The sequence below is a fragment of the Zalophus californianus genome, chromosome 10, assembly GCF_009762305.2.
Source record: "Zalophus californianus isolate mZalCal1 chromosome 10, mZalCal1.pri.v2, whole genome shotgun sequence".
In the NCBI taxonomy this organism is placed as follows: domain Eukaryota; kingdom Metazoa; phylum Chordata; class Mammalia; order Carnivora; family Otariidae; genus Zalophus; species Zalophus californianus.
Window position 1 is genome coordinate 24,439,063 of NC_045604.1, and position 27,745 is coordinate 24,466,807.

Here is a 27,745-nt window from a genome sequence, read left to right on the forward strand (position 1 = left end):
AGTTTATACCTCCTAATCCCCTTCACCTATTTCACCTGCCCACCCAATCCCCTGAAGCAAAAACCAGGTTGCCCTCTGTTATTTATGAGTCTGTTTCTGTTTTTGTTTGTCCATTTGTTTGTTTGGGTTTTTAGATGCCACATATAAGTGAAATCATATGGTATTTGTCTTTGACTTATTTCACTTAGCATTAATACCCTGTAGGTCCATTCATGTTGTCACAAATGGCAAGATTTCATTCTTTTTTATGACTAAGTAATATTACAGTGTGTGAGTCTTTGTGAGTGTGTGTGTGGGTGGGTGGGTGGGTGTGGTGTGTATGTAAATCTTTATCCATTTATCTACTGATGGACACTTAGGTTGCTTCTATATCTTGGCTATTGTAAATGATGCTGCAATAAACATAGGGGTGCATATATCTTTTCCAATTAGTGTTTCGTTTTTCTTTGGGCAAATATCCAGTAGTGGAATTACTGGATTATAAAGTATTTCTAATTTTTTGAGGAACCTCCATACTGTTTAACACAGTGGCTGCCCCAATTTACATTCCCACCAACAGTACTCGAGGGTTCCCCTTTCTCCACATCCTCGCCAAATTTGTTATTTGTCATTTTGATACTATTCATTCTGACTGATGTGAGGTGGTATCTCACTGTGGTTTTGATTTGCATTTTCCCAGTGATGAGTGATGTTGAGCATCTTTTCATGTGTCTGTTGGCCATCTGCATGTTTTCTTTGGAAAAAATGTCTATGCAGGTCCTCTGCCCATTTTTAATTGGATTATTTCGGTTTCTTTGGTATTGACTTGTATGAGTTCTTTATATATTTTGGATATCAACTCCTTATTGGATATACCATTTGCAAATATCTTCTCTCGTTCAGTAGGCTGCCTTTTCATCTTGTTGATGGTTTCCTTCACTGTGCAAAAGCTTTTCAGTTTGATGTAGTCTATTTTTGCTTTTTTTTTTTTTCCCTTGCCTTAGGAGACATATTCAGAAAAATGTTGCTAAGGCCAATGTCCAAGTGATTACTGCCTTATTTTTTAGGGGTTTTATGGTTTCACGTCTTACATTTAGGTCTTCCAACCATTTTTAGTTTATTATTGTGTATGGTGTAAGACAGTGGCCCAGTTTCATTCTTTTGCATGTAGCTGTCTGGTTTTCCCAACATTTACTGAAGAGACTGTCTTTTCCCTGTTGTATATCTTTGCCTCCTCCATAGTAGATTAACTGACCACATACATGTGAGTTTATTTCTGGGCCCTCTATCCTATTCCATTGATCCGTGTGTTTATTTTTGTGACAGTATCATACTGTTTTGATTACTATAGCTTTGTAGTATGGCTTGAAATCTGGGATTGTGATACCTCCAGCTTTTGTTATGCGAGGTCTTTTGTGGTTTCATTTAAATTTTAGGATTACTGGTTCTAGTTCTGTGAAAAACACTATTGGTATTTTGATAGGGAGTGCACTGAATCTATAGATTGCTTTGAGTAGCACAGACTATTAAAAAAAGTTTTTAAAGAAGATACATGAAAGGCTCATAATCCATCAGTAATCTCAAGTGTTCCCTTTTTTGTCCTACAAAATATAACTGAAATACATTTATAAGTATCCTGAAAATCTACTTCAATTGAATAATTCTTTCTAGTTATATCAGTACCTGGCAGTGAGGATGTTACAAAAGTCTTATGAAACTTGCTATTCTTTTATGATAGGAAAGTGAATGAGGATACTATACAGTAACTGAAGATCCACGGGAGCGATGTCCTTTCAATCTGAGCACCAAGGAAAGCTGCATTTCTCCTGAATTACTAGTTTACGTCTCATCTTATGCAACTGATCATGTCTTCTGTGCTCTGGCTAATTTTGTGGCCCGTCTCCAGGAACTATATAGGCACTCACAGAATTCACATTGTGTTCCAACTCTACACCTGATTTGGATTTTTCCCCTTATTATCTTTTCTCTCTGCTGTATTTTCTATTTATTTTAAGCTACTGCATGTATTTATATGAACCATTGCAAATTTTCTTTGGAATAGTTGAAACTAATAGGTAGGGCTAAGTGTTAAGCAGTCAATAATTTCACATTACCCCATTTAAACCTCATAGCATCTCTACAAGAGAGTTTTCATTAACACCAGTAGAGTGGTTGAGAAAAATTAATTTCACCCAGATACAAACACCTTACAGAGTAGAAGTGTAAGTAGGAAACTCCAAAGTTCTACCAAAGAACATAAAAAAAAACAAACAAAACACCTAGCCATATCTAAAGAAAGATAATTATAGATTAACTAAAGTAGCAAAGACTATGGGAAATGGATGACCTTAGACAACGCTTCCTAAGCGAATACTTTAAGAGTATTGGTAAGTTAATTACATGATCTTATATGATGCCTTTTTGATTCATCTACATTCTGGTTTTATTTAAACAAACAAACAAATAAAATCTGTTTTAGTTGTTTTACTAATTTCCTATTTTAATCCACTCTCTCCAGACTGTCAAAAGAACAATGATTTATATTTAAAGAAAAAAAAAACCTTTTTCCTCACAGAAAATATTACCAACTTTGAAAATTCCATAGCTTTTCTTTTGAATTAATTATTGTAATATGGGCCCAGAGAGATATAGATGCTACATGATTTTTTCTGCCTTTAAAAGCATTTACATTTGTTTACATTTTGTCCTGTTATTTAGTAGCATTAAATCACATTTGTTTACATTATAAACATAGTTGATGGGCATTAAAATTAGTTTCAGGTTCCACCTCTTGTGATTATGTAACTTGGAACAAGCTATGTATTTCTGTAGCTCAGATAATTCATTATAAAAAGGGGAAGATAACAATTCCTCAGAGCTGGTGTGAAAATTAAATGAAATAATACATGTAATACGCTTAGAACAATGCATGGCATACATTCAGATCTTGATAAATGTTCCCTGCCTTTATAAGTACTAATGCAGTATCACCCATTTTCACTAGATCTGTATTCCCAGCAGAAATAGGTGAAATGGCACATGAACCCTTGTGGAGAGATAGGCAAGAAAAAGAAACAAAATTCTGAAAGCTTCCATTTATAATTTGCCAAAATCATCATCGCATATTATGGTGGTGACTAAAGTCATTGCCATCACTCCTCACTGGTACTTGTGCAGCTTACTGATCACCCTATCTGATTCCTAGGGGATCGAGTGGTATTTCAGTTTTTGACAGGCCCGAGACAAGCAGGCTGTCCATTATTAAACACACATCTGGTCCTTGTTGTTAATAACTGGTTGTTTGCAATGTGTGGACAATCTACAAGTTTTCCCACAGGGAGTCAAATGAGGTTGAAATGTGTTAATCCTCTTTTATCCCTATTCACACAGTGATTTACAAGATGGGCTAAGTATGCCCCTGTAATAACAATTCATCTTTATGATTCTGTGCAAAGTCCAGTGCAAGAAAGCCAAGAACAAGCAGTCCTTTATTTCTTAGATTCACTGTTTTTTGGCTTTGTATGCAAAATCCATTTCTTATACATATTTACATACTGTGAAAATTGGAAGTAACACAGCTCTGAGTTCAAGGAATGCACATACAGAGGGCATGATGTTCACTCTTTAAAGCCATGCCATAATTGCAGGAGTGCACATTACCAAAGCACAGTTCCAAAGGGAAGCCCAGGAAAAACTGGAAACAGGAAAGGGTCAAAGAGTGAGGGACTCGCTGCCAGCCACAGTCCCCTACAGACCAGCCAGGCTTGACAGTCAGGGTTTCTATTTCTGTTTACCTTTACTGCTTCTATTTGTCAGAAAAAGATAAAGATAAATATGATCGCCATCCAAGAGAAAATTGTGGAAAGCAATCTCACTGTCCCCCGTCCCCCTCTTTTGAGGATCCGCTTTTCCCCCATACCCAGGAGCATTTCCCCCCTATTCCTTTCAGGCAACCAGGGCTTTTACAGCCTCTGATTCATCCCCAGCTCCAAACCCATCTCTACTTCCCAGGCAAAGGAGACAAATAAATCTAATACCACTGGTGCACTGAATTAGTTTACATAAATGATTTTTTTTTCCCTTGAAATTATACTACATCTTAGATTCTCTTTAAGAGTCTGCTTGTTATAGTTATATCTAGTTACTGAGGAATCAAGGTCAGAAATTTCTAATCTACTCTTATGCTTCCAGATGATCAGATGCAAAGAACCCAATGCCATTTTCACAGCACTTTCTTTGCCTTCACGGAGCCAGGGTTTTTATTTATCTGCTGCAAGCAAGCACATGGTCACTCTGCTGTAAGAGATATATGTAAATCAGATACTTCTAGCCCTGCTTATCCATATCTACTCTACCTGGGCATTACATTCACTTACATGTCACTTTCTACACCTCCACACAACCACTTCTGAATTTGTCCTGAGGATGAGATGTTATCAGTGCTCTAGATGCACCTTGTCTTCTCACTCTGTGCTCCAAGTGACTTTCTCTTACATTGCAACTTTATTGCTATCTGATGATCAAGATCTTCTGAAAGGAATTATGTTTTTCACGATCCATTAAAGAAATAAAATAGGGGCGGCCTGGGTGGCTCAGTCCGTTAAGCATCTGCCTTCAGCTCAGGTCATGATCCCAGGGTTCTGGAACCGAGTCCCTCGATGGGCTCCCTGCTGAGCAGGGAGCCTGCTTCTCCCTCTCCCTCTGCCTGCCACTTCCCCTGCTTGTGCATTCTTTCTCTCTCTCTCTCTCTCTCAAAATACTAAATAAAATATTTTTAAAAATAAGAATAAAAACCCATATTGAGTCAAGGACTGTCAACAACTAAAAGTAATGGTCTTTCTGGATCATTACTACTTTGATTAATTTTAATTAACAATTTAAAACTCATAAAAGCAATAGTTTAAAAACATCTTGATCGAATGTATTAAATATTGCTCACATGGGATGTCTGGATGGCTCAGTGGGAAGAGCATGCAACTCTTGATCTGGGGGTCATGAGTTTGAGCCCCATGTCAGGTATAGAGATTACTTAAATAAATAAACTTTAAAAAAAATAAATAAAATTGCTCACAAGAGGTCAAGCTAACTTAATTTCAACTATAAATAGTATAAATATATAAAGCAACTGATTAGATTTCACTGAAAAAGTATTTCTTTTTGCTTCATTTTCTAAAAGTAAGTTAGACAAGGATGGTGCATAAGACAACATTGGCAATACATAAGTATGCTGATAAAAACAGATGATCCACCAATGACAAAGCGATTCATGAACTGTAAAACATTTTAATAAATAAGAACATGATTTGGAAAAGCCAATAAAAATACCACATCCACTATTAATAATAAGAAAATAAAAACATGGCCTAAGCTACAGGTACACATTATGACTAAATATATTGTTAGTTTAATTTTTATTTTGTACTAATAATGAAGATGAAAGCTCTAAGTATTTAGCCTTCATTTGTATTATTTCCTATACTACCTTTCAAATGTATTTTTGCAGAAGTTGAGTTACGTTACTAACAGAGAAGGGGAAAAGTGTGTTAATAATTTTGGTAAAACAAGTTAGCTGAAATCATTTTCTTTGTCATCCATAAAGAAGTACGTTTTTGCACCCATCCTCAAGACTAACTTGAAGCTGCCACATGGAGAAACTATTTAGTAGAAAGTTTAATCGCCTTGGGGCACCTGGGTGGGTCAGTCAGTTAAGCATCTGACTCTTGATTTCAGCTCAGGTCATGATCTCAGGATCATAAGATCGAGCCCCACATGAGGCTCCATGCCCGCGTAAGATTCTCTCTCTCCCTTTTCCTCTGTCAGAGTACCCCTCCCTCTCTTCAAAAAAAAAAAAAAAGAAAAGAAAAAAAGAAAGTTTAATCTCCTTAAAATGTCACACAACTTATGCAGAAAATGAAATTTTGACATTCCAACCTTCCTTATTCAAGACTGACTATATGTAAGAGTAGTCCGAAAACTTACGAGTGTAATACTCACAGAAGAGGTATTACTGACACATAAGTATATACAGAAAGTGGATATAAATATGAGAGTGGGTAAATCGTGTAAACTTTAAAAATAAATTCTATGAAATAGAATAAATGAAAGATAACACTTAAAGTTATGCAGTTGAAACAACTGACCGGATATTTGAAAACTGAATGGTGTTAACTAAATAAAAGCCCTACTCCTGTATGACTGCAATTGAGAATTGTCCACTAACAGGAAGTTATCAACAGTCATGACAATTTATCCACATCAAGTGCATTGTGTTCCAAACTTTAAAACTACTAAGTCATGATGAGGATGAGAAGGGTTTGTTCTAACTGTTTTAAGGTATTTAAAACTTGAAATTTACCAACACTTAACTGCAAGAGAACATCCTAAATCTTCATTGTTTTATGAATCATAGAAATATTAAAACAGAAAATAATAGATGTGAACGCTGCAACAATTCTACATATTACGGAACGGCTTCCATATAAACCAGTTAAATTTAGTCTCTAGTCATATTAGTTTTAATCATAGAGGAGCTTTGAAGATACTAAGTATCCTAAATAATAGATTCAAAATATATAGAATACTTTGAGCCATCTCTAACATAGAGACTTCAGCTACTTTATTTTCAAGTAATACTGACTATCCTATCTACAAAGGGTGTATGATCTTCTTGACAGTCTTAAAATTGAAATTCTGCAAAAACATCAACAATACTGTCAATATTCAGGAGAGGAGCTTATCTCTAATCTTATCTGTGAACACCTCCTGACCAAGCACTGCTTCACATTCCTCCTTATATTCTTCTTAAAACCTAACTTAATAAGGCCCTGAGATGCAGCATGTAGTCAAATATTAGCTGAATGGATAAATGACCATTAAGAAATATTTCATGAGCCACTTGAATTAGATTTTTGTGTTTTACTCAGGATGCCAAAGAAATAAATGTGAGTCATATGTGCAACAGACATCTCTAGGCATTAGCAGTGTTCTCATTTAGCAACTCTCGGTTAGTTCATGGCCTCAGAGAACTAATGTTATTCATGTGCTAAATGTGCAGTTCTCTGCGATGCTATGTCTAACTCTGTTCCTTTACGTCCTACTCAGAAAAGGTTATCAGAATGCAAATCAGGGAGAGGGAATTATATAAAGATGACATTGACACATATACATACACACAAAGTCTATACATACATGTGTCACATGTACATTACATATGCACTTAAGCATGTGTGTTTCCCTATTAAAAGGTGATACAGTATAAATGTAAGTGAACTATTCAAGGTTAGTTCACAGAAAATCTATGGCGTAGAGACCAAAATTCTCTCTTTCTCCACACTCCTTCACACATATGCTTTACTCATTTTCACATGCCAGGCAATCATGCCATATTAAGATTTAATTTAAAATTATTTATTTATTTTACTTTATTTTACTAAAGATTCTATTTATTTGTCAGCAAGAGAGAGAGAGAGAGAGCACAAGTGGGGGAGGGCAAGAGGGAGAAGCAGGCTCTCCACTGAGCAAAGAGCCCAATGTGGGACTTGATCCCAGGATATTGGGATCATGACCTGAGCCGAAGGCAGATGCTTAACCAACTGAGCCACCCAGGTGTCCCTGAATTTAAAATTCTTAACATGAAGAGCAAGGTAGAAAGTATGTACTTTCCCATCAGCTGATTCCTCCATCATTTCTAAGATGTGACTCTAGATGGAGAAGATATCTAATCTTGGTTCAGATTCCCCCAGAAGCATACCTTGAGATAAGGATTGGAGCATAAGTAGTTTATTTGGGAACTGATCCGAGAAAATACCAGTAGGGGGAGGGGGGGAGAAAGTCAATAAAACTTGTAAAATCAAACCAATTACAACTGTGGGCAACATGTTTCAGAATTATCCCAACCAAGGAGTTAGAAAGCTAAGGTATTTCTCTAACAATTCCTTATTTACTCATGTACTCGGTGGCACTTTCGGCTTGCTCTCCAAGACCTGGGGAGCCCCTGAGACTGGGGTGGTGGGAAGGGGCGGGAGGTGACAAAACAAAAAACAAAAAACTTCAGGCAGAGAATATTTATAGAAAACAGCCTAGAGAATACAGACAAAGCACTAAATGTATCTGGTGGTATAAACCATCTACCTATTCTTCTATGAAAGAATGCTTTCTCTTCAACTCCGTAGGAATTGAGTCCACGATAACTGAGTCGAATAAGAAGGCTACTCAGGCTCAGTTGCAAAGAGGAATTTGTGAGCACAATAAAGACAAAAGAAATGACTTTAGTTACTGCATATTAATTTAGAATTCTGAAGAAAAAATTTAAAAAGAACTGAAAACTGCTAATCAGAAATGAAGAAGGGAACTATCATTTAAATGAGCACCTAAACTGTGCTAGATGCTGCAAAATTATTCTTACAAATTCAAACAAATTAAATGGAAAGAACTTAGGAGCTTCTTGAGGAATCTGAGTCACAAAGAACAGAACCCAAGTGTCATCTGTGCACTTATAAGATATATTATCAGGATAAGCATTTAATAAATCCCAGAAACTTAGTTTCCTAGTTCCTAAAATACACACACATACACACATAAGCCCTTACAGACACACACACACACACACACACCATTAACACAGTTAACAGATTAGCCAGTGCTTAGTGCCAACTAAATGTTAGTTTTGTACCTTACAAAAATAAGATTATTGAATTTCATAACGGTCAAATAACTTGCCCAAGAAGACCCAGCTAGTGAGAAAATAAGCAAAGGACTGAAGGCTGAATCACTATTAACCCAAGGATCTTGTCTTCAAAGAAGGACAACAAATGCAACCAAAACTAAATATTAAGTTCTCATGAAGCCACAAAATCAGTCAAATGGATGAATAATTTTTAATGTTTAATACCTCATTTTAATAGTAAATATGGCCTAGATTTTAAGTTAAACTTGGGCTAGCATTAACTTTTATTATAATAGATATTTTAACTAAATGTGTAAAACTTTTTTTAATATAGCAGTGACTTACTTGGGTAGTATTCAACTAACCAAAATTCCTAATTACTGAAATATACTGCAGCATCCTTAGAAAAATGAAGAGAACCTCAAGAACAATTAACATCTTGGATACAATATTAAAAAACAAACAATATTATCACCACCAAGCCCAAAATATATCCTCTGTGAATTCAGTCCATCTCACACTTTGTAGAGAGAGGATTCCTATTCTACATAATGATCCTAAGGTTCTGAAGTAATAAATATAGATTTCATCCCTGTAATCATGATGGTGCATTTGATAAGCCATTTAACCAGGCTAATACAGTTTATTTAAATGTCAACTAGCTTTGCAATTGTTTAAATATTCATTTCTTTATCTTCAGTCACCCAGAACACCTTCCTTTCCAAGCATACTGGTAAACTGGCATTTGTTCCTTTAATTCTTAACAAATATATGTGTTCTGCCTTAAAAAAGAGTTTGCATTCAAATATTATCCTCTGAGAAACATCCATACCCCTTTACATTACTAATATGAGACCAAAGAAGAAGTCCAAAATTGATGCCCAAGATAAAATACTCGGTGTGTAGACACAGGAGTTGGTATTGGAGCTAAAATGGTGAGGAAGAGAAGGAGAGTATTGCCCAGAGCTGAATGGGGATGAGATTTTTGAATAGGACCAATAATGGATATTTTATGTAATTAAAATAGAACATTAATACCAAACTGAACTTAAAGGAAATATTTCAATTGAGTTAAGAGCCTAGTTAGTATACATAGATCATTTAAAAACAAAAATATATGGCATGTGATACATGAAATGACTATTCCAGAAAATACTAAATTCAATGAAACATAAAATGTGCCTTTTAAATAATGAATCAGATAGCCAGAGGAATTTCAGAAGTTCGACTAGGCAAAGCAGTGATGCTATAGATAAAACACATGAGCAATATTTTGCTAGTAATAAGCATTCTAGTTTTGAAACTTAGTTTTAATCTTGTGACACATATACTAGTTAGGTTAAAAATATATTAACTGCAAAAAGGTTGGGTCATGCTACACAAACACAATTACTAATCACAGTCACAGTTACCAGTTCAAAGTGAGTATTTTCAGTTGACAAGGTCATTTTCCCTAACTACCTGTTACATATTTAAACCAATTGTCTATCTATAACTCCAAATGTTTAAAGAGCATAATAAAATTCCCAGTAGCAGGTGAACACCTTAACAAGACAACACTGACAAGGAGTAAGTAAATAGGTGCAAGAGATTTTAAGTTTCCTATGTGCTTTTTCAATCAACTTGGACACATTTTCAAATTTGAGGGACACCTAAAGGGGAAAAATGAAAATTATATGGCACTGACACTGCGTGCTATTTGGATGTATTGTACCTCTCTAGCAGCCTTATACACACCCTAAGAAAGCGCAGATAGAAAAAAGGGTAAGTACCCAATAAATGCAATAAATGCCTCGCAAGGATAAGAAAATGAAAAGGAAGAGCTCCTCGTCTATGGCAATTGCTCTATACAGTCAAAATGGAGAGACATGTCAAAGAGTCCCTCTCACTCCCTCCCCCAGTCTCAGGCTCCCTTTTTCTTCTCCCCTTTTCCCCCTTCAGCCTCCCCATCTCTGTCTCATTTTCAGCTGTACTGCCAGAGCAAGACTGCACCGCACCACTCACCTGTCGTCGTTTTGCCATCCTTGGTCCCCTAGCAGCAAATCCCGAAACCTGTACCTGGGAGGCAGAGGGGGCACTTCGCTCTCCAAATCAACCATCCTTCCTCAAAGAGTGGGAAACATAAAACGACGAATGGAGGAGAGGAGGGAGAGAGACAGAAAATGCTGCGGAGTGGAGGGAGAGGACTAACAAGATGCGGGGGGCCACAGAGGGACGGGGAAGGGGAAGGGGCCTGGGAGAGGGAGGGGTCGGCTCCGTGCCGGAAGCTGAGGCTGAAAGGGGGCTGGCTCCTCTCTCCAGAGGGTGTGATGGGGATGATGCAAACCGAGCCCAGGAGCAAAAGTCTGGCTCTGACAAGAATCTACGCTGCCAAAGAACCGCCCCCAGGCTCGGCACCGCCTCTGGTCCCCAGGACTCGGGGGAGGCGGGAATGCAAAAGTTACTTCGCGTAAAAAAAAAAAAAAAAACAAAACGAACACGCGCGGTACCTAGAAAGAGGGGAGGGGGCGTGCGCGCCGCGCACCGGGGAGGCACTTTCCTAAAAGGCAGGTCCAGGAGCCTCCTCCGAGGGCAAACCCGGCAGCGGGTCTCCGCGCGGGCGTGCACGCGGCACAGCCCAGAGCGGGCGCGAGGGGGGACCGTAGGTTTTGGTCCCAGCTGCGGCCAACCGGGCTCTCCCCGCCAGAGCCTTCGCAGCTGCCGCCGGGGGCCGAGCCAATGAGACTCCCCCTCATTAGCATAACACCATGACGGCATGGAGGTGCCTTGGGGACAACCAATGGGGGCGAGCCTAATTAGCGGATTCCCGGCCTTCAGACCCTTCTCCCGGAGGCGGGGGCCACAGGGTGTCGGGAGTGTTCCCAGATGCCCCACGCGCCTTCGCTGTGCTCGCCTTCAGCTCGGGTAAGCGGGGTGGAAAGTGCACGAACGTGGAGAGGGAATCCCCGTTCCCAGCCTCAGGAAACCCCCCCTTTTTTTTTTTCTTTTTTTCTCACAGTCTGAAAGAAAGGAAGGTGTTTCCCGGATTCTGGATAAGAATGAAGGGGCCACTTTAGGCCGCTGAATAGAAATATTTAGATGATAGCTGGGAAAGCACATCGAAACGCACGGAGGACTATGTACTAGCAGTGTCAGTTAAATTACTGTTCCTGCTCTTAGTAGCGCTGTCGGCTTCCAGGTTGCACGGCCTTAGCCGTCGGAATGCCCCTCTTAGTGGCCCACCCTGTCAGAGGAAGAAGTGAATCCAAGAGTCCAGAGTTGGTTTTACAATATCAGCCGCTGTACAAGCCCTAGTTCTGTTTGTGCAGATTGTCTTCTGCCAAGCTCTGATTTCATCAGGGTATACGCAGACACTCAGTACTTAAAACCACCTGAGAGGCACTGGGCCTGAAGACACAGAGACTTTACCACCCATCCCCCATGCCCTCAGGAATCTTGATACCTAATATGAGACATAGTAATCAAACCTCAGATAAAGAGATTTGGAAGTCCCTGTGAGATAACACACTTAATTCATGGAGGGGGTCAAGAAAGATGTTGAAAGTGAACAAAACCTTCCATATTCGTTCGCAACCTATGTAAGGTGAGGGAAGAAAGCAGTGAAGCGAGCAGGGAGAATAGTAGGAGTGGGGGCAAAGTGATTTGAAAAAAACGTTTGGTTTATTCAGGAGACAGGGGTTAATTTGGTATGGTTAATTCTCAGTTCACGTGGTGGAGGGTTTAGACACAAAGTTGGAAATGCAAGAAGAAATCAGCAAAAAGATAATATCAGATAAAATAGGATGAGTACCTAAACTTGAAGAATCACAGTAGAAATAAAGTAGTCATACCCTATCTCTCTATCTTCCAAATCTGACCCATCTCAAATGACATATCCTTTATTAGATTTCCTGATTCTTCCAGCTAATGATGATGCCTTCCTTCCTTTCAACACTTCATACCCCTGTGAGTATTTTGCTTTTAGTACTTATAATATTCTGGTTTCCTCCCCTGCCTGTGGCTTATCTTTCTAGCATAGTACCTTCAAAATAGCAAAATCTCAGCAAATCTGTGTTGAGACACATTAAAAGCTTTTAAACTTAGAAAATTAATATTTTTTCACATTTACTGTAGCTCCAGAATTATGTATTTGTTTATGTTTCTTTCTCATGAACTTTGGTAATCACTTTGCCAAATGAGAAAGTTATACCACTACATTGTTAGTTTGGGGGTGGGGGTAGAAAATAACAGGTTTGTATTTTGGAGCTTATCATCTGCCATTACGATAACTCTATGAAGTTTATTTGTTTAATAATCCAGGTTAATATTTTTAATAGTCTGCCTTTAGACATTTGGCATAAAACTAAAATATTTAATATCAGTAACAGACAAAAAAAAAGGACACTAAAAAAGAAAAAAATTATCTATTGAGTGTTAGACTCCTGAGTAGCTGGAGGTTAGAGAGTAAAGCAATAACATTTTACTTTAAAAAAGGCTGTGGACCCTTATTTTATTGTCACAGACTTAATTATTTGGCTTCCAAGTGCCCAGATAACATTTTAGGAGGAAGCAAATGCATTAAAAAGAAAAAAATGTAAAGAAATAACTAAAATCCTGCTCAGCTAATAGTGTCAGAGCCCAGCTGTTATGGATACAAATGGTACAAAGTATCGTGATGTGCCAAGCCAAACCAGTTGGAGACCACTGCAGTAATGATACACTGATGTTCTGTGTGCTTTCACATTGTCAAAGTGAAGAATCTTATTACACTTCTAAATTTAAGAAAATTCTAAAAATAATGCAATATAAAAAATACTATCCTGACATTCTTAAAATAAAACAATATTTGGGCACTGAAACTTAAATTTATAATTGAAAGATCCTTTTGCTCTCCTTTATATTTTCTTTTCATTTTTCTTTAAGCAGATTTTATTTTTTTGTTGTTAATTTTGACTTTTAGTTCTCCCACCTGTCTTTCTACAGTTTTATTCTGTTTTTTTTTATGTCATGTCATGTCATTTCCTGCTGTTAAAATATATTTTCCTCTCTCACTCTTTTTATCTTGGTTTCCTTTTTTCACTGTGCTCTTTTAATATCCCATTTCATATACTCTTTTTCTCTCTGTGTGTATGAAAGCTTTCATTCTACCATAACATGACACTCGATTTTTAGAAACAATTTTAAATGTGGTTCTATACGTCACAATTTTGCACCTTACTCAATGGTTTTCTTAAGCCCCTTAATTAACATCTAGTGTAGATCAGAGCAATAGACTAGCTTGGTCCCACACTAACAAGAGTACTCACCAAAAATCTTCTGATTTATTATGCTGATGGAGTAGAAAGTATCAAGAATGAGGATAAGGAAGAAGACTGATTCTCTAGATTTAATTTTTTTTCTGAAGAATACTTTTTTCCCTTAAATTTTTTATTGTTATGTTAATCACCATACATTACGTCATTAGTTTTTGATATAGTGTTCCATGATTCGTTGTTTGTGCATAACACCCAGTGCTCCAGGCAGAACGTGCCCTCTTTAATACCCATCACCAGGCTAACCCATCCCCCCACCCCCCTCCCCTCTAGAACCCTCAGTTTGTTTTTCAGAGTCCATTGTCTCTCATGGTTCGTCTCCCTCTCCGATTTCCCCCCCTTCATTCTTCCCCTCCTGCTATCTTCTTTTTTTTTTCTTAACATATATTGCATTATTTGTTTCAGAGGTACAGATCTGTGATTCAACAGTCTTGCACAATTCACAGCGCTTACCATAGCACATACCCTCCCCAATGTCTATCACCCAGCCACCCCATCCCTCCCACCCCACCCCCACTCCAGCAACCCTCAGTTTGTTTCCTGAGATTAAGAATTCCTCATATCAGTGAGGTCATATGATACATGTCTTTCTCTGATGGGCTTATTTCGCTCAGCATAACATCCTCCAGTTCCATCCACGTCGTCGTTGCAAATGGCAAGATCTCATTCTTTTTGATGGCTGCATAATATTCCATTGTATATATATATACCACTTCTTCTTTATCCATTCATCTGTTGATGGACATCTTGGCTCTTTCCACAGTTTGGTTATTGTGGACATTGCTGCTCTAAACATCAGGGTGCACGTACCCCTTCAGATCCCTACATTTGTATCTTCTGGGTAAATACCCAGTAGTGCAATTGCTGGATCGTATGGTAGCTCTATTCTGAAGAATACTTTTGAGAATATCTTCTAGTTTCTTCTTTTTTTTCAATAAGAAAAAAATTCTTAAAGTTTTGATTTCTGTACTTTGATGATTATGCTAATATTTAAATATAAAAAGAAAGTTTTTTTCTTGCTGGAATCTGCCATTACTTTTTTCTTTTTTTTTTTTTTTGGTTTATTTATTTATTTATTTATCTATCTATCTATCTATTTATTTATGAGTAATCTCTACACCCAAAGTGTAGAGTGAAGAATGATTTTATTAACAAAAAAATTTATTGATAATTATCTTGTGAATAATGAACATAGTTGGAATCATAGAATATCATGAGGTTTTTGTTTGTTTGTTTTTACCTAAAACTAAAGAGCATGGGCATATAACATATATCATTTTTTGACAAAATTCTCAAACTATCAATGATTATGTCTACTTACCCTGTAAAAGCTATTTGAGAATGAATTTTTAAAAGAAAAAAGCAACTTTCTATAGTTAGGCTACACACTTCATAGATGCTTCATCTGTGGAGGCAGAAAAAGCATATTCCACATCTATTCTGATAGCATCATTTAGCTACATAACATCTCAGAGTGAAGAAAACATGTTTTCAATTATTTTTTAACAAATATTTATTAAGTAGTTACTATGATTTGAACTTCTCATGGTCTAAAGGGTGAGAGGAGGAGGAGTACATGTGGGAGGACAGACCATCCAATAGCCATACTAGAATGTGAAAGGTCACACTAGTAATTAACACTCCCTGCTCTGTTGCTAAGGAGCACATAGAGACATCTAATTCTGGTCTATACTAAGGGATGAAAAAAAATGAGTGAGTGAGTAAGGTGGAGGCAGAAGCAGCAGCAAATATACAGGTACAAATAATTAACATGAGAAAGCAATGGCAGGGGGACCTGGCTGTCTATGTCAGAAGAGCATGTGACTCTTGATCTCTGGGGGTTGTGAGTTCAAGCCCCAGGTTGGGTGTAGAGATTACTCATAAATAAATAAATAAATAAATAAATAAATAAATAAATAAATAAATAAACCAAAAAAAAAAAAAAAGAAGAAAAAGTAATGGCAGATTCCAGCAAGTGCAAAAGTATCATGTAGTTGGATCTCAGGGTGGGTGCCTACATGAGGAGGGAGCAGAAAGGGAGGGAGAAAAATCAGCAGGAAGACTGGCAACCATTTACTAAGAACTACATCTGGAGGGGCCTTGGGTACCATGCCAAAAAATGTGGGTTTTAACTGAACACAGTAATGACTCTTTTGAGGATTTTAAATCAGAAAGTGACAACAATCACATGGTCACTGTGTATATAACTGACTGGTGAGGGGGACAAGAATGGAAGAAGGGAGATCGTTTATGAGCTATACAGTATTTCAGGTGAGCTTTGCCAATTGTCTGAAATGAGACAGCGGTTACATTGCAGATGGAAAGTAGAGGACAGATCTATAGGAAATTCAGAAGACCGTATTGACAGGACTTGATAATTGAGAGACTGTGAAAGTTAATGGAGAACGAAGAATTGATATTCTCTAGGCTCTGAGGATGAGTAAATAGGTGACAAGTAGTACTGTTGGGCAAGATGCGAATACAGAAATAGGTTTGAGTGAGCAAATTATTACACTTGGAGCCATCAGCAGAAGGTCAAATGGAGGAGTCAAGAAAGTTTGGATATGTGAGTTTTAATACCAGGAGCAAATTTTTGTCCAGAGATAGCAAATTAGGGAGCATCAGTATAGAGGTGGCTGTTGCAACAGAGGAAGAATAAATACACCTGACCCTTAGTACTGTGAGCGGAGTCGTGTGGAGATGGAGCCCACAAAGGAGTCCAGGGAGAAGGGATGGATTGGCGAGCTGGGCACAAATCCAGAGGGAATTCAGTTTCTCCCACCAGAGTATAGAGACATGTGTTTCTCTATATTCTTGATTAGTTTTATTCTGTGACCCTTGATTCAAGCTCAAATAGATTCTGTCTACAGGGGCAAAAAGGTAACAAAGCCTGTCCTATATTCTAAGCATGTCCAGCTACATGAGCAGAATCATTTCTATTTCAGTAACATTGAAAAGAAGAAGCAGTAGAGAGAAAATGAAAAGGCAGAATACCATACTTGATTCACAAATTCCACCTGAAAAAAGGCACAGGTAAAGTAGCATAGGGGAAGGCCATTTGGAGACTTCATAAGAAGCTATGCCAATACTTAACATTATTTACCCAATACTTCTGGGGTTGTTTGTCATTCTAAAAATAAAACTTGGCTGAGAGGTGAAATGTGAATGCAAACCTTATACTGGAAACCTGTCAGGAGACAGGTGACATTCTATTGTATTAGTAGTAATACCCTCTGTGATCTTCCTTCTTGCTTTCTTCCCTCTTCTCATAGCTACCTCTAAATGCACATCTTACTCAGCATCATTCTTAACAGTAATACATATTTCCATGTATCTGCTTCTAAACAATCTTCACTTGACCGAGTTTTCAGAGGGAGAATATAGAGGCAAAGGGAGAACTATTTAGTGCCAAATGTGCTTCAATAACTTTGAAGCATGTTCTCCTACAGTAATCCAGGAATAACACCCACATTATTCTTCATTATTCACTTTTGGTGAGGAAAAACCTCCAGCAGGTTGGGAAAACTCCAGTTTTTATCTTGGATCCTTATGTTGGTAGTGTCCCAAATCCTGCTTATTGATAGAGAAGGCACCTTGTTCATGATCATCCCTCAGCCCTGACCCTTGTCATCTCCTAGCCTGCTAAAGCAAGGAATGACAGCTACCACTTTGCCTTTTTCACAGTTGTTGTCAATCAGTGGATGACTAGTAAGGGAATGAGAAGCTACATGTATGAATGGATGAGGTCATAGCTTTGTCAAGCATCAGAGCTTGAAATATTTGAAAATGAATAGCTACAGTGTGAGTAACTACTATGTGGCATATATCGAGTCAGGACTTTGCAACAATTCTGAAAATTAAATAACATTGTCCAAATTTAAAGGAAGGGAAAACAGGCTAAGATGTTATCGCCCAGCTACAAGGTGCCAGGCCAAGATTCAAAACCTTAATTTTGTGTCTTCCAAATGCATACTCTTCCTAATATAGCTGAGAGAGAAGTTTTATGGTCAAGACCAGTAGATATTTATGTTTACCAGTTGGTAATCTAAATTATGAAATAGAATTATAAAATTGCCCTATTAATTCCCCACTGATCCACTTTGTTCCAGCCTCAATTACCTTCTTTTCCACCTGAGGGACTTCCCATCAATTGTTTGTCCTGATATTTTTCTTCCCCTCTTCCCACAACTGCCTTATAATTTCTTTATCACTTCATCATAGAAAATTTCCCTACTCACCCAACACAAAGATGCTACCTAGTCACTCTCTGTTATATCAAACTACTCTATGACCAATTTCAAATATCTCTTTAAAATATTAACAGTATCTAACTTTATTGTGTTTATTTCTTTGCTTTATTTTTTCCTTGCCCCTCCATTCCCAACACAATGGAAGCTCTGTAAGGGTAAGGACCTTGTTGGTCTTGCTAGCATGAGTAGTGCCTGGTGTAATAGTATGGACTTGAAAACAAAGTTTGCTGAATGATAAAAAAACAAGAAAGGAAAGTAAGGAAGGGTAAAAAAAAGGAGGGGGGGATAGGTTTGTTCAAGTAATTACCTAGATTTTTCCATTACAATCTGGGAAAATTGCATTGTGCATTTAGACATTGTTTTTAAATGATTGTATATGTATGCATGTGCACGTGTCACACAAAACTAAGTAAGGCATGAAGATTTAAAAAGCATTTGTCAGAGCCTTATATTGAGATGTAATAAATTCTTTCTCATGCAGGGTTTGATTTGAGAAATACAGTAATGTTTTCATGAAGGAAAAAAGCATATAAGGTATGGTCATAGTAATTGAAATGGTTTTTCTTGCATTGAAATATTGTCATTGACTTTATTGATTCCTCTGATTTAGAAATTTAATTTGTAAGGAGGAAAACTTGAGGTGATTTCTGTATTATTTCTATAATATACCAACAACTTATTATATAAAATTACTATCTGTTCATTCCAGTATTCAAAATGACCCCAGAATCTTTAGTTTAAAATGTATAATAATTTGATAGCATTTTATATTAACAGACTAGATAGATATTCTTCTCATTTTGAAGATGATTAAACAGAGGCAAAAAAAAAGAAAAAAGCTAAAATAAGTCACTCAGCAGCCACTTCAGTATAAATGATATGGAAGTCCAATTTTCCTGATTATTATGCAATGTCCCTAGGCCACAAGCTAACAGTAGTTTTCATTGCAAATAACATGGTGGTGCAAACACAGTACATAACAAGTCAAAAAAGATTAGAAAATTTTCACAGTTTTTTAATTCACAACAGCATTAGATACATTGAGGTTACTGGTATATATGAATACATAAGATCCTTGACATTCACATATTTTATTTACCTACATATGTTGTAAACATTAATTATATTACCTTTATATACCAGATTTGGATTTTTATTTATTTTCATATAGCTCCACTTCAAAATATTAAATGGTGACTCTGTGGTCATTACCATCTTGATTTGTACAGTTTGAGTGTACAAATTATTTAAAAAATGAGCATTTACTATACATTTTTCTATTATACAAAAACAAGAATGAAATTTTGAAAATTGTAAATACTGATATTAATGACAAGATGTTGGATATTCATACTTAGAGATTGAAAAAAGAGTGGAAATCGAGAAGTATGGCCATAAGCAGCAGCTACTTAGCTCACTTCAGCTTTCTATTTTTAGTCTTCAGGAAAAGAACAAAATTATAGAATATGAGATATATCACTGAAGCTAAAGGTATATCATTGAAGAGGGTGACATGTAAAGGTGATATATTATTCATGATTTCACCTTTTTTTTAGTTCTCTGAGATTGGACTACTTCATTTGACATGTTGCATGTATCGTTGGAAAGTAGTGAGCTAAAATGTATCTCATTTTCATTGAAAATGCTACCTTTTCACCCTTAGATCACTCTAACCTGAAGGGTACAAAAATTGTAACCTATCTTTTACACACACACACACACACACACACACACACACACACACAAATTCTTAGTAATTAGGCTCTGAATTCCAGCAGTGGGTAGAGCTTGACCTAAAACCTACCCTTACTCTTTGCCTCCCCTTACACCTGGCCCCATTGCTTCCCAATCCATCCGTCCAACTACCTGGAAAGCTGTATTCTTTGTGATCAAATATACAAGTTCTGATTCTAGACTGCTTGGATTTAGAACCTGACACTGGCATTTATTTGCTGCTTGACCTTGAGCAGTTTATTCACTGTGCTTCATTTTCCCCTTCTACATAATGGAATAATTAGAGTGCTTATTTTTGGAGGATCAAGTCCATTAATACACCTAAATATTTTAGAATGGTGTTCACCACATAATTTGTCATTTTTATTACGTGTTTTCCTAAATGTAGGCATCCACACATTTAGAAGTCTTTTTCTTAATATAAACTCATCTTTGCTGTTTAGCAACTAATGAATTTAATTATGCTTTTCAAATTTCACACAACTGGTTGAACAGCTTTGATTACCTTTTAAGAGATAAACTAAAGTATGTATCCTCAGAGCAATTGAAACAACATATAATGTACTAAAGTTACAAAGAAAAAAATCTGGCTGTTCAGTGATTCTTCTGAACTCCCATGGAAATAATAAATATGGATAATCAGAAAAGTACCTTAAATATTCTCTAGTTAGAAGCCAGATCATGTAGGCATTTAAAATTAAAACAAGCATCTTGAATTATATTCACATGCAAAGCAGAAAAAAAATATGCACCATATTGAGTTCAGATGCAACAAGCTGAACATGTGCTACAGAGCTAAATGAGTAATGCAATTTTTACACTGGGTCCACGCAAACCTTACAGTTGCAGAAAATAAGGATATGGCAAAAAGCAATCTGGAAATGTCATAGCCAAATCAATAATTAAGAGGAAAGTTCATCACCTCCTACTGAAATATCAATACAAAATATATTGAAATACTGGTTAGTATGCAGAAACACAATATATGATATAATGTATATGATATATACATTAGGACTAACATTTTTAACAAGGCATTCACTCAGATTTAGGAAACATAAATAAGAAACAACTCTAATTTATGCTCTGGTCTTTTTGCCTACAAGCCTATGAGCTTCGCTTGGACTTGAGCCCTGGGAAAATCACCAAGTTGCACACTGTGGTACAGAAAAGCTGAATGCATCAGATGTTAATGACCAGACAGCCAAAAGTGAGTTTTTCAACTAATTTCCTATATCATTAATAGATTATTTTCCTAGTAGTTAACTACTAAATTGTATAAGGCCATGATTTCTCTATGACTTATCTGTTTTACCCAAGCAACACTTCAAATATAATTTATCCATAGTTTAACATACTAGAACATGGGTCAAATGGGATCAAGATTGTGAAAGTAATAAATTCAAAAGGCTTTGTTTTTTATTTTTCCCACCAATTTTTCCTTCCTTCCCATTATTCTTCAATGTTTAAAAATCTTGCTGAGGATCAGCTCCCTGATAAACCCAATCACAGAAGAAGGACTGATGCCCAGTTCCTAGGTGAACTCAGTCACTTAGAAAGAGCAAACTAGGGGCGCCTGGGTGGCTCAGTCATTAAGCCTCTGCCTTCCGCTCAGGTCATGATCCTAGGGTTCTGGGATCGAGCCCCGCATCGGGCTCCCTGCTCAGCGGGAAGCCTGCTTCTCCCTCTCCCACTCCCTCTGTTTGTGTTCCCTCTCTCACTGTGTCTCTCTCTGTCAAATAAATAAAATCTTAAAAAAAAAAAAGAAAAGAAAGAAAGAACAAACTAGAAGGTAGGTCATTTATTTATGCTGGAGTCATGTGAGAGCTAATAAGAAGGAATGAGTCAAATAGGAGAGAAAATACAAATGCCCAAATCATCACTAAATAATAATAAAGTAATCCATATTAGAGTTACTGCAGAAGCTGAATTGGACTCTGAAGGAAGAACCAAGTCAACAAGTCAAGTCAAAAGTGAAATGTGGATATCCTATATAAGGGGAAGATTCTAGAAACAACAATAGGCATTACAGGAAGAACATTAAGGTGAATGTATGTCCAGATTAGTAGATTTTTAATTCTCAGAAAAGGAGATTTTGACACTATTAGTGAAGGCTAAGGCTCAAAACGTCCTGCTATATTACTTACCATGTTTTGGTTTATTAGTAACAGAATAACTGATCTACAATGCCTTTTAAAAACTGAAGAAATCTATTATCTCACATATGGAGAAAATCAGAGGAAGAGCCGCTTTAACCAAGACATAATATAGTGATATGATGTCACAAAAGACTCAGTTCCTCTACATTTAATTGCCCTGCCTTCCGTGTTTCTCCCTGTGATTTAAGATGATTGCAGAAGCTCTGGGGCCTAGTTCATTCACTTCCACCAGAACATCTTTAAACCTAGGATTTCCTACAAAACTTGGAGCTACAAGGGTAAATACCCTGGATCGTTGGTTTTTCAATCTGCAACTAAAGAATAAAGATCACTGAAACAGACCAGTCTTATGATTTCTTCTTTCCCCTAATCCCTTTCAAAACAAAACAGAATAGACTTCAGTGACTCTGCATATGCTTTGATCGTGGTGGGATTCTACCACCCATTCTCACATACCTGCATGGACATGATCCAAGTTGGGTCAAGCAGTATGGACAATAGGAAAGAGGACTCTTTCATGTATGGATATCGGGACCAAGAAATTCTCTTTCTGCTGGGGTTTCTAACTAGGAACAACGTGTATTCTTCATATGAATGGCTTAAAAATAACTGGCATTTTGCAGCAACACAAGACAAAGGAAGCACCACTGTTAGAATACCCAGTCATAGGAATCAATAAATTCTCTTTTTACTTAAGATGGTTTCAACTGAATTTCTATCACTTGTACCCCCCAAAATTCCTAACTAATAAGTATATTTATATCACATATGGCAACCTCTTCAATGATGCTATGAATAATTACTAGTTGTTTTTGGCCCAATATCAGAATGATTTCCTAATAAAACTAAGTGATATAACAACTTTACATTTTGTTTTTCAGCAAATTCCACTGCTGTTTGGATGTTAATTTTCAAATTCTTGGCATGCACCAATATTCCATGTTCAGGTCCCAAATTTTGCATTCTGCAGTAATTACACACTCACCACAAAGCATCATACCACCTGATCCCATAGAAAAATGTAAAACATTTTATAATAAAAACAGGCTTTAAAAGATAAGCAATTAGAAATATTTTTACTGACCAGTTTTATCCAACTTCAGTAAACTAAGCATTCTTCCCTTCCGTAATTTTATCTGTTTTCTTCTAAATGGCAAATGAAACAACAATCAAATATAAAAAATGAAGGCTGCTATGTCTTCAATGGGACATGGGGACAGTCAAAGCCCAAATCACAGTCTCCAAATAGAAATTAAAAAAAAAAATTATTGGGACCAAAATGGCAGAAGGTGTCAGGAGCAAGTACAAAGTTCTAGAGATACTTTAAATAGTGCAGAGTTCCCTCAAAGTAGATGACACAGCTCTGAAAGGATCAAGGAAACCTTACTTGGAAGGTGTGAGTGGAATACAGGTGCTCTAAAGCAAGGCTGATGAGGTAAGGAAGTCTGAATAAGAAGCTACGTAAATATGTCATCTTTTCAGAAAGTGGACAAAAAGAGAGTCATCTTGGTGATAGCTAATCAAAGCCAGGCAAAAATAAATAGCTGGTAAAAACATCATAGACACCTGGAGCATAGGGCTTTCCTGTGAAAACTCTGAAGACTTTCTGCTCAAGACATGAGAAAGGTAAATAATGAGAGGAGACTTCCCTCGAGGAGATGACAAAACAGAGATGGTGAAAGTGTGTCCTAAACTTCTGGCACTTCAGCTTTAACCTCTCATCCATAATTAATTTCAGCAAATATATGAACCAGGTAAACATGCCCTATTTAAAATTAAAATCAGAAATAAATGACATACACATAAATAAAAAATTAAATGAGTAGGAAAAGAGAAATGCAAGAAGAGAAAAGCTTATAAAGAAAATAACACTAGAAGAAAGTTACCATGAATCAGAAGCTAGTTTCTAATTAATCGAGTCTTCTTGAGTTCAAACGAATTAAAAAAAAATGAAGAAAAAAATTAGTAAGACTAGAAATGTGAAATAAGATCACAGACTCAGAAAAAAATGTGAGATAAAACAATTACAGGGGCACCTGGGTGGCTCAGTTGGTTGGGCCGCTGCCTTCGGCTCAGGTCATGATCCCAGGGTCCTGGGATCCAGCCTTGCATCGGGCTCCCTGCTCCGTGGGGAGCCTGCCTCTCCCTCTCCCTCTGCCTGCCTCTCTGCCTACTTGTGCTCTCTCTCTATCTTTTTGTCAAATAAATAAATAAAATCTTTAAAAAAATTATAAAAATCAACGTTAGAAGCAGTGTATACATATATACATACACATTTGTATTCTATATATTGGGACATAAGAACAAAAGTGAGAGAATCAAATACAAGTTGAATAAAGAAAGACTAAATAAAACAGATCAAATCATAGATATTGAAAAGAAAGGAAATACAATATATGCATAATTGTTGTAACTAAATATGAGAACAGAACATATACTCAGTAATACCAATTATGAGAACAGAACACAGTAATACATGAACATAAAACATATTTAAAAATCCAAAGGTTTAGGTGGCTTAGTCATTAAGCATCTGCCTTTGGCTCTGGTCATGATCCCAGGGTCCTGGGATCCAACCCAGGGAGGAGCCTGCTTCTCCCTCTCCCTCTGCCTGCCCCTCCCCCTGCTTGTGTTCTCTCTCTATCTCTCTCTCTCAAATAAATAAATAAAGCCTTTAAAAAAAATTAAAAGCATCTTATTGGCATCCAGGGGACAAATCATGCAAAAAAGAAAAATATGAATGACATTAGGCATTTGCACAGGATCCTATGTTAAAAATGAGTGAAATATTTATGAAGTACATATGAAAGAGAAGCGTGACTCAAGACTTTTTATATTCAGTTAAGTTGACATTTTAGTATAAAAGAAATAAATTCATGAATATGCAGGAAACCATGAAATAGAGTCCAAAAGCCTGTCTTAAAATTTTGATTATGAAATGCAAGGAAAAAAAAAGATGAATCAAAATTAAGATCTCAATAACTGAGAAGCCACAGTTGGAAAGCACTGGTGGTAAAAAAAGAAATCCACTTAGATATAAAACTAAGATATGAAGAAAATGGAAAATTTAGTTATGAAATTCAGTGTAAATCTTAGAACCATAGAATAAACGTTAAACCTAACAAAATCAGGAAGTAATGAAAGGAGGATGTTGGAAGCACACTTCAGTTTTTTATATGAAATACATCCATGGAACCTGCTTTGGGCAATAAAATGAGAGTTGAAGTGATTTGTGTGATCTCTAGGAAAAAGCTTTCAGAAATTATATACAATTAGCTAGATAGCTTTCCCTCTTTCCTAGTGACTAGCAGCATTCCAGATGGCCTAGATCTTGAGGTAAGAACAAGATATACTTTAGTCAGTCAATGAGTTGCCCATTAAAAACAAACAGCATGAGTGAGAAATAATATAGACAAATATAATATAGTTATATAAACATATTATAAAACAAAATTTATTTTTTTGTATTTTTTGTACATTCTAAATACAAATATACTTTGTATGCTGTATTTTGCATATCTATATTTTTATATATAAAAACAATTACAAATACCATCATAAGCCATTAAAATTCAAGGTTTATTTTTTACCACCACTTTATCTAACTATTGGGGCACTTGGAACTTTCTGAAACTTTCCATGGCATGGTATTGGCTTCTGGAACTTAGCAGAATTAAATGAAAATATTCTCTCTCTTACAAAAAAAAAAAACAAAACAAATAGACCATCAGTATTCTCACATATCAAGAAAATATCAGTTGAGGGTCGCCTGGGTGGCTCAGTTGGTTAAGCATCTGCCTTTGGCTCAGGTCATAATCCCAGGGCCCTGGGATCAAGTCCCACATTGGGCTCCTTGCTCAGTGGGGAACCTGCTTTTCCCTCTACCTGCTGCTCCCCCTGCTTGTGCTCTCTCCCTCTCTTTCTGACAAATAAATAAATAAAATACTTTAAAAAAAAAATATCAGTTGACAAAGATTATCAAACACACACAGAATCTTGCTTTCAGGAGTAAAAGTGAGCAAAAACAACAGTAAAACATTGATAATTATATGGACTTTAGATATTGAAATTATCAGTCACATAATATAAAATAAATATGAAAGTCTGAATAACCTAGAATGCAGCACATGTAAAAGAGAAATAGAGTATATATAGAGAAGGCATCATATGTCTCTAACCTGAGTCCCACAAAGAGAACATATAAAAAGAAAAAAAAACATTTGAAGAGATCAAGACTGAGAACTTTTCAGAATAAATGGAAAACAGATAGGAAGCAGGGAATGAAGAAGGCATGAAATAAGTAAATAAAAATCCACACCTAGACATATATGAATAAAACATAAGAACACCAAAGACAAAAAGAAAATCTTAAAGCAGATAGAGATAAAGGACAAATCAATAAAAGCACTAGACTGTAGGAAGCCTTTTAAGCAAAGATGGGAATTAAGATAAAGGAATACTCTCTTTACGACAAAATAAAAATCAGCCTCTAATTGAGTACTCAGGAATACTATCTTTGAAGAAAAATTATGAAAAAAGATTATTTTCATGTAAAAAGCTAAGAATTTACTAAAAATAGACCAATTCAAATGATAATCTCATCCAGAAATACCCATACAAACATACCCAGAAATAATGTTTAGCCAAATAGGTGGGCATCCTGTAACCCAGTCAAGATGACACATAAAATTAACCATATATGCCTCTATTAAATAACAACAAAGGGATGGATTAAGGTGCAATTAAGTTGGTAAATCTATAGGTAAATTTAAATAAACTTTGCTTAAAAAATTAATAATTTTTAATTAGTGGTGTTTAAAAAAAGGACAGAATGAAAATGTTGCACAATAATAGCATGTAAATTGGGAAAGGCATAAACAGATTTATTTTTTAATATTCCAATTTTATTTACATTTTTTAATTTAATTTAATTTTATCATGTTATGTTAGTCACCATACAGTACATCATTAGTTTTTGATGTCGTGTTCCATGATTCATTGTTTGCATATAACACCCAGTGCTCCATGCAATATGTGCCCTCCTTAATACCCATCACCAGGCTAACCCATCCCCCCAGCCCCCTCCCCTCTAAAACCCTTAGTTTCTCGGTGTCCATAGTCTCTCATGGTTTGTCTCCCCCTCCAATTCCTCCCTTTGTTTTTCCCTTCCTTCTCCTAATGTCCTCCATGCTATTCCTTATGTTCCACAAATAAGTGAAACCACCTGATAGTTGACTTTCTCTGCTTGACTTATTTCACTTAGCATAATCTCCTCTAGTCCCGTCCATGTTGATGCAAAATTGGGTATTCATCCTTTCTTTTTCTTTTTTTTTTAATTTTATTTATTTGACAGAGAGAGACACAGCAAGAGAGAGAACACAAGCAGGGGGAGTGGGAGAGGGAGAAGCAGACTCCCCACCAAGCGGGGAGCCCAAAGCAGAACTTGATCCCAGGACCCTGGGATCATGACCTGAGCTGAAGGCAGACGTTTAACGACTGAGACACCCAGGCGCCCTGGTATTCATCCTTTCTGATGGCTGAGTAATAGTCCATTGTATACATGGACCACGTCTTCTTTATCCATTCATCTGTTAAAGTGCATCTCGGTTCTTCCCACAGTTTGGCTATTGTGGACATTGCTGCTATGAACATTGGGGTACATATGGC

The 27,745-nt window shown here is 36.6% G+C and overlaps 1 protein-coding gene and 1 long non-coding RNA gene across 4 annotated transcripts in view; one reads left to right on the plus strand and one right to left on the minus strand.

The window, feature by feature from the left end:
• KCNT2 (potassium sodium-activated channel subfamily T member 2) overlaps positions 1-11,110 on the minus strand; it is a 362,885-nt gene extending 351,775 nt beyond the window's left edge. For all 3 annotated transcript variants that reach the window (XM_027613976.2, XM_027613975.2, XM_027613974.2), the window contains exon 1: positions 10,649-11,110. In XM_027613976.2, the coding sequence (XP_027469777.1) occupies positions 10,649-10,743 (95 nt within the window). In that variant the 5' untranslated portion in view covers positions 10,744-11,110. The remainder of the gene's footprint in view (positions 1-10,648) is intronic.
• Positions 11,111-11,450: 340 nt separating this feature from the next.
• Positions 11,451-27,488, plus strand: LOC113933637. The gene is made up of 5 exons (XR_003523411.2): positions 11,451-11,548; positions 12,530-12,589; positions 18,667-18,719; positions 21,026-21,129; positions 27,432-27,488. It is a non-coding gene; the product is annotated as an uncharacterized LOC113933637 (long non-coding RNA).
• Positions 27,489-27,745: the final 257 nt, after the last annotated feature.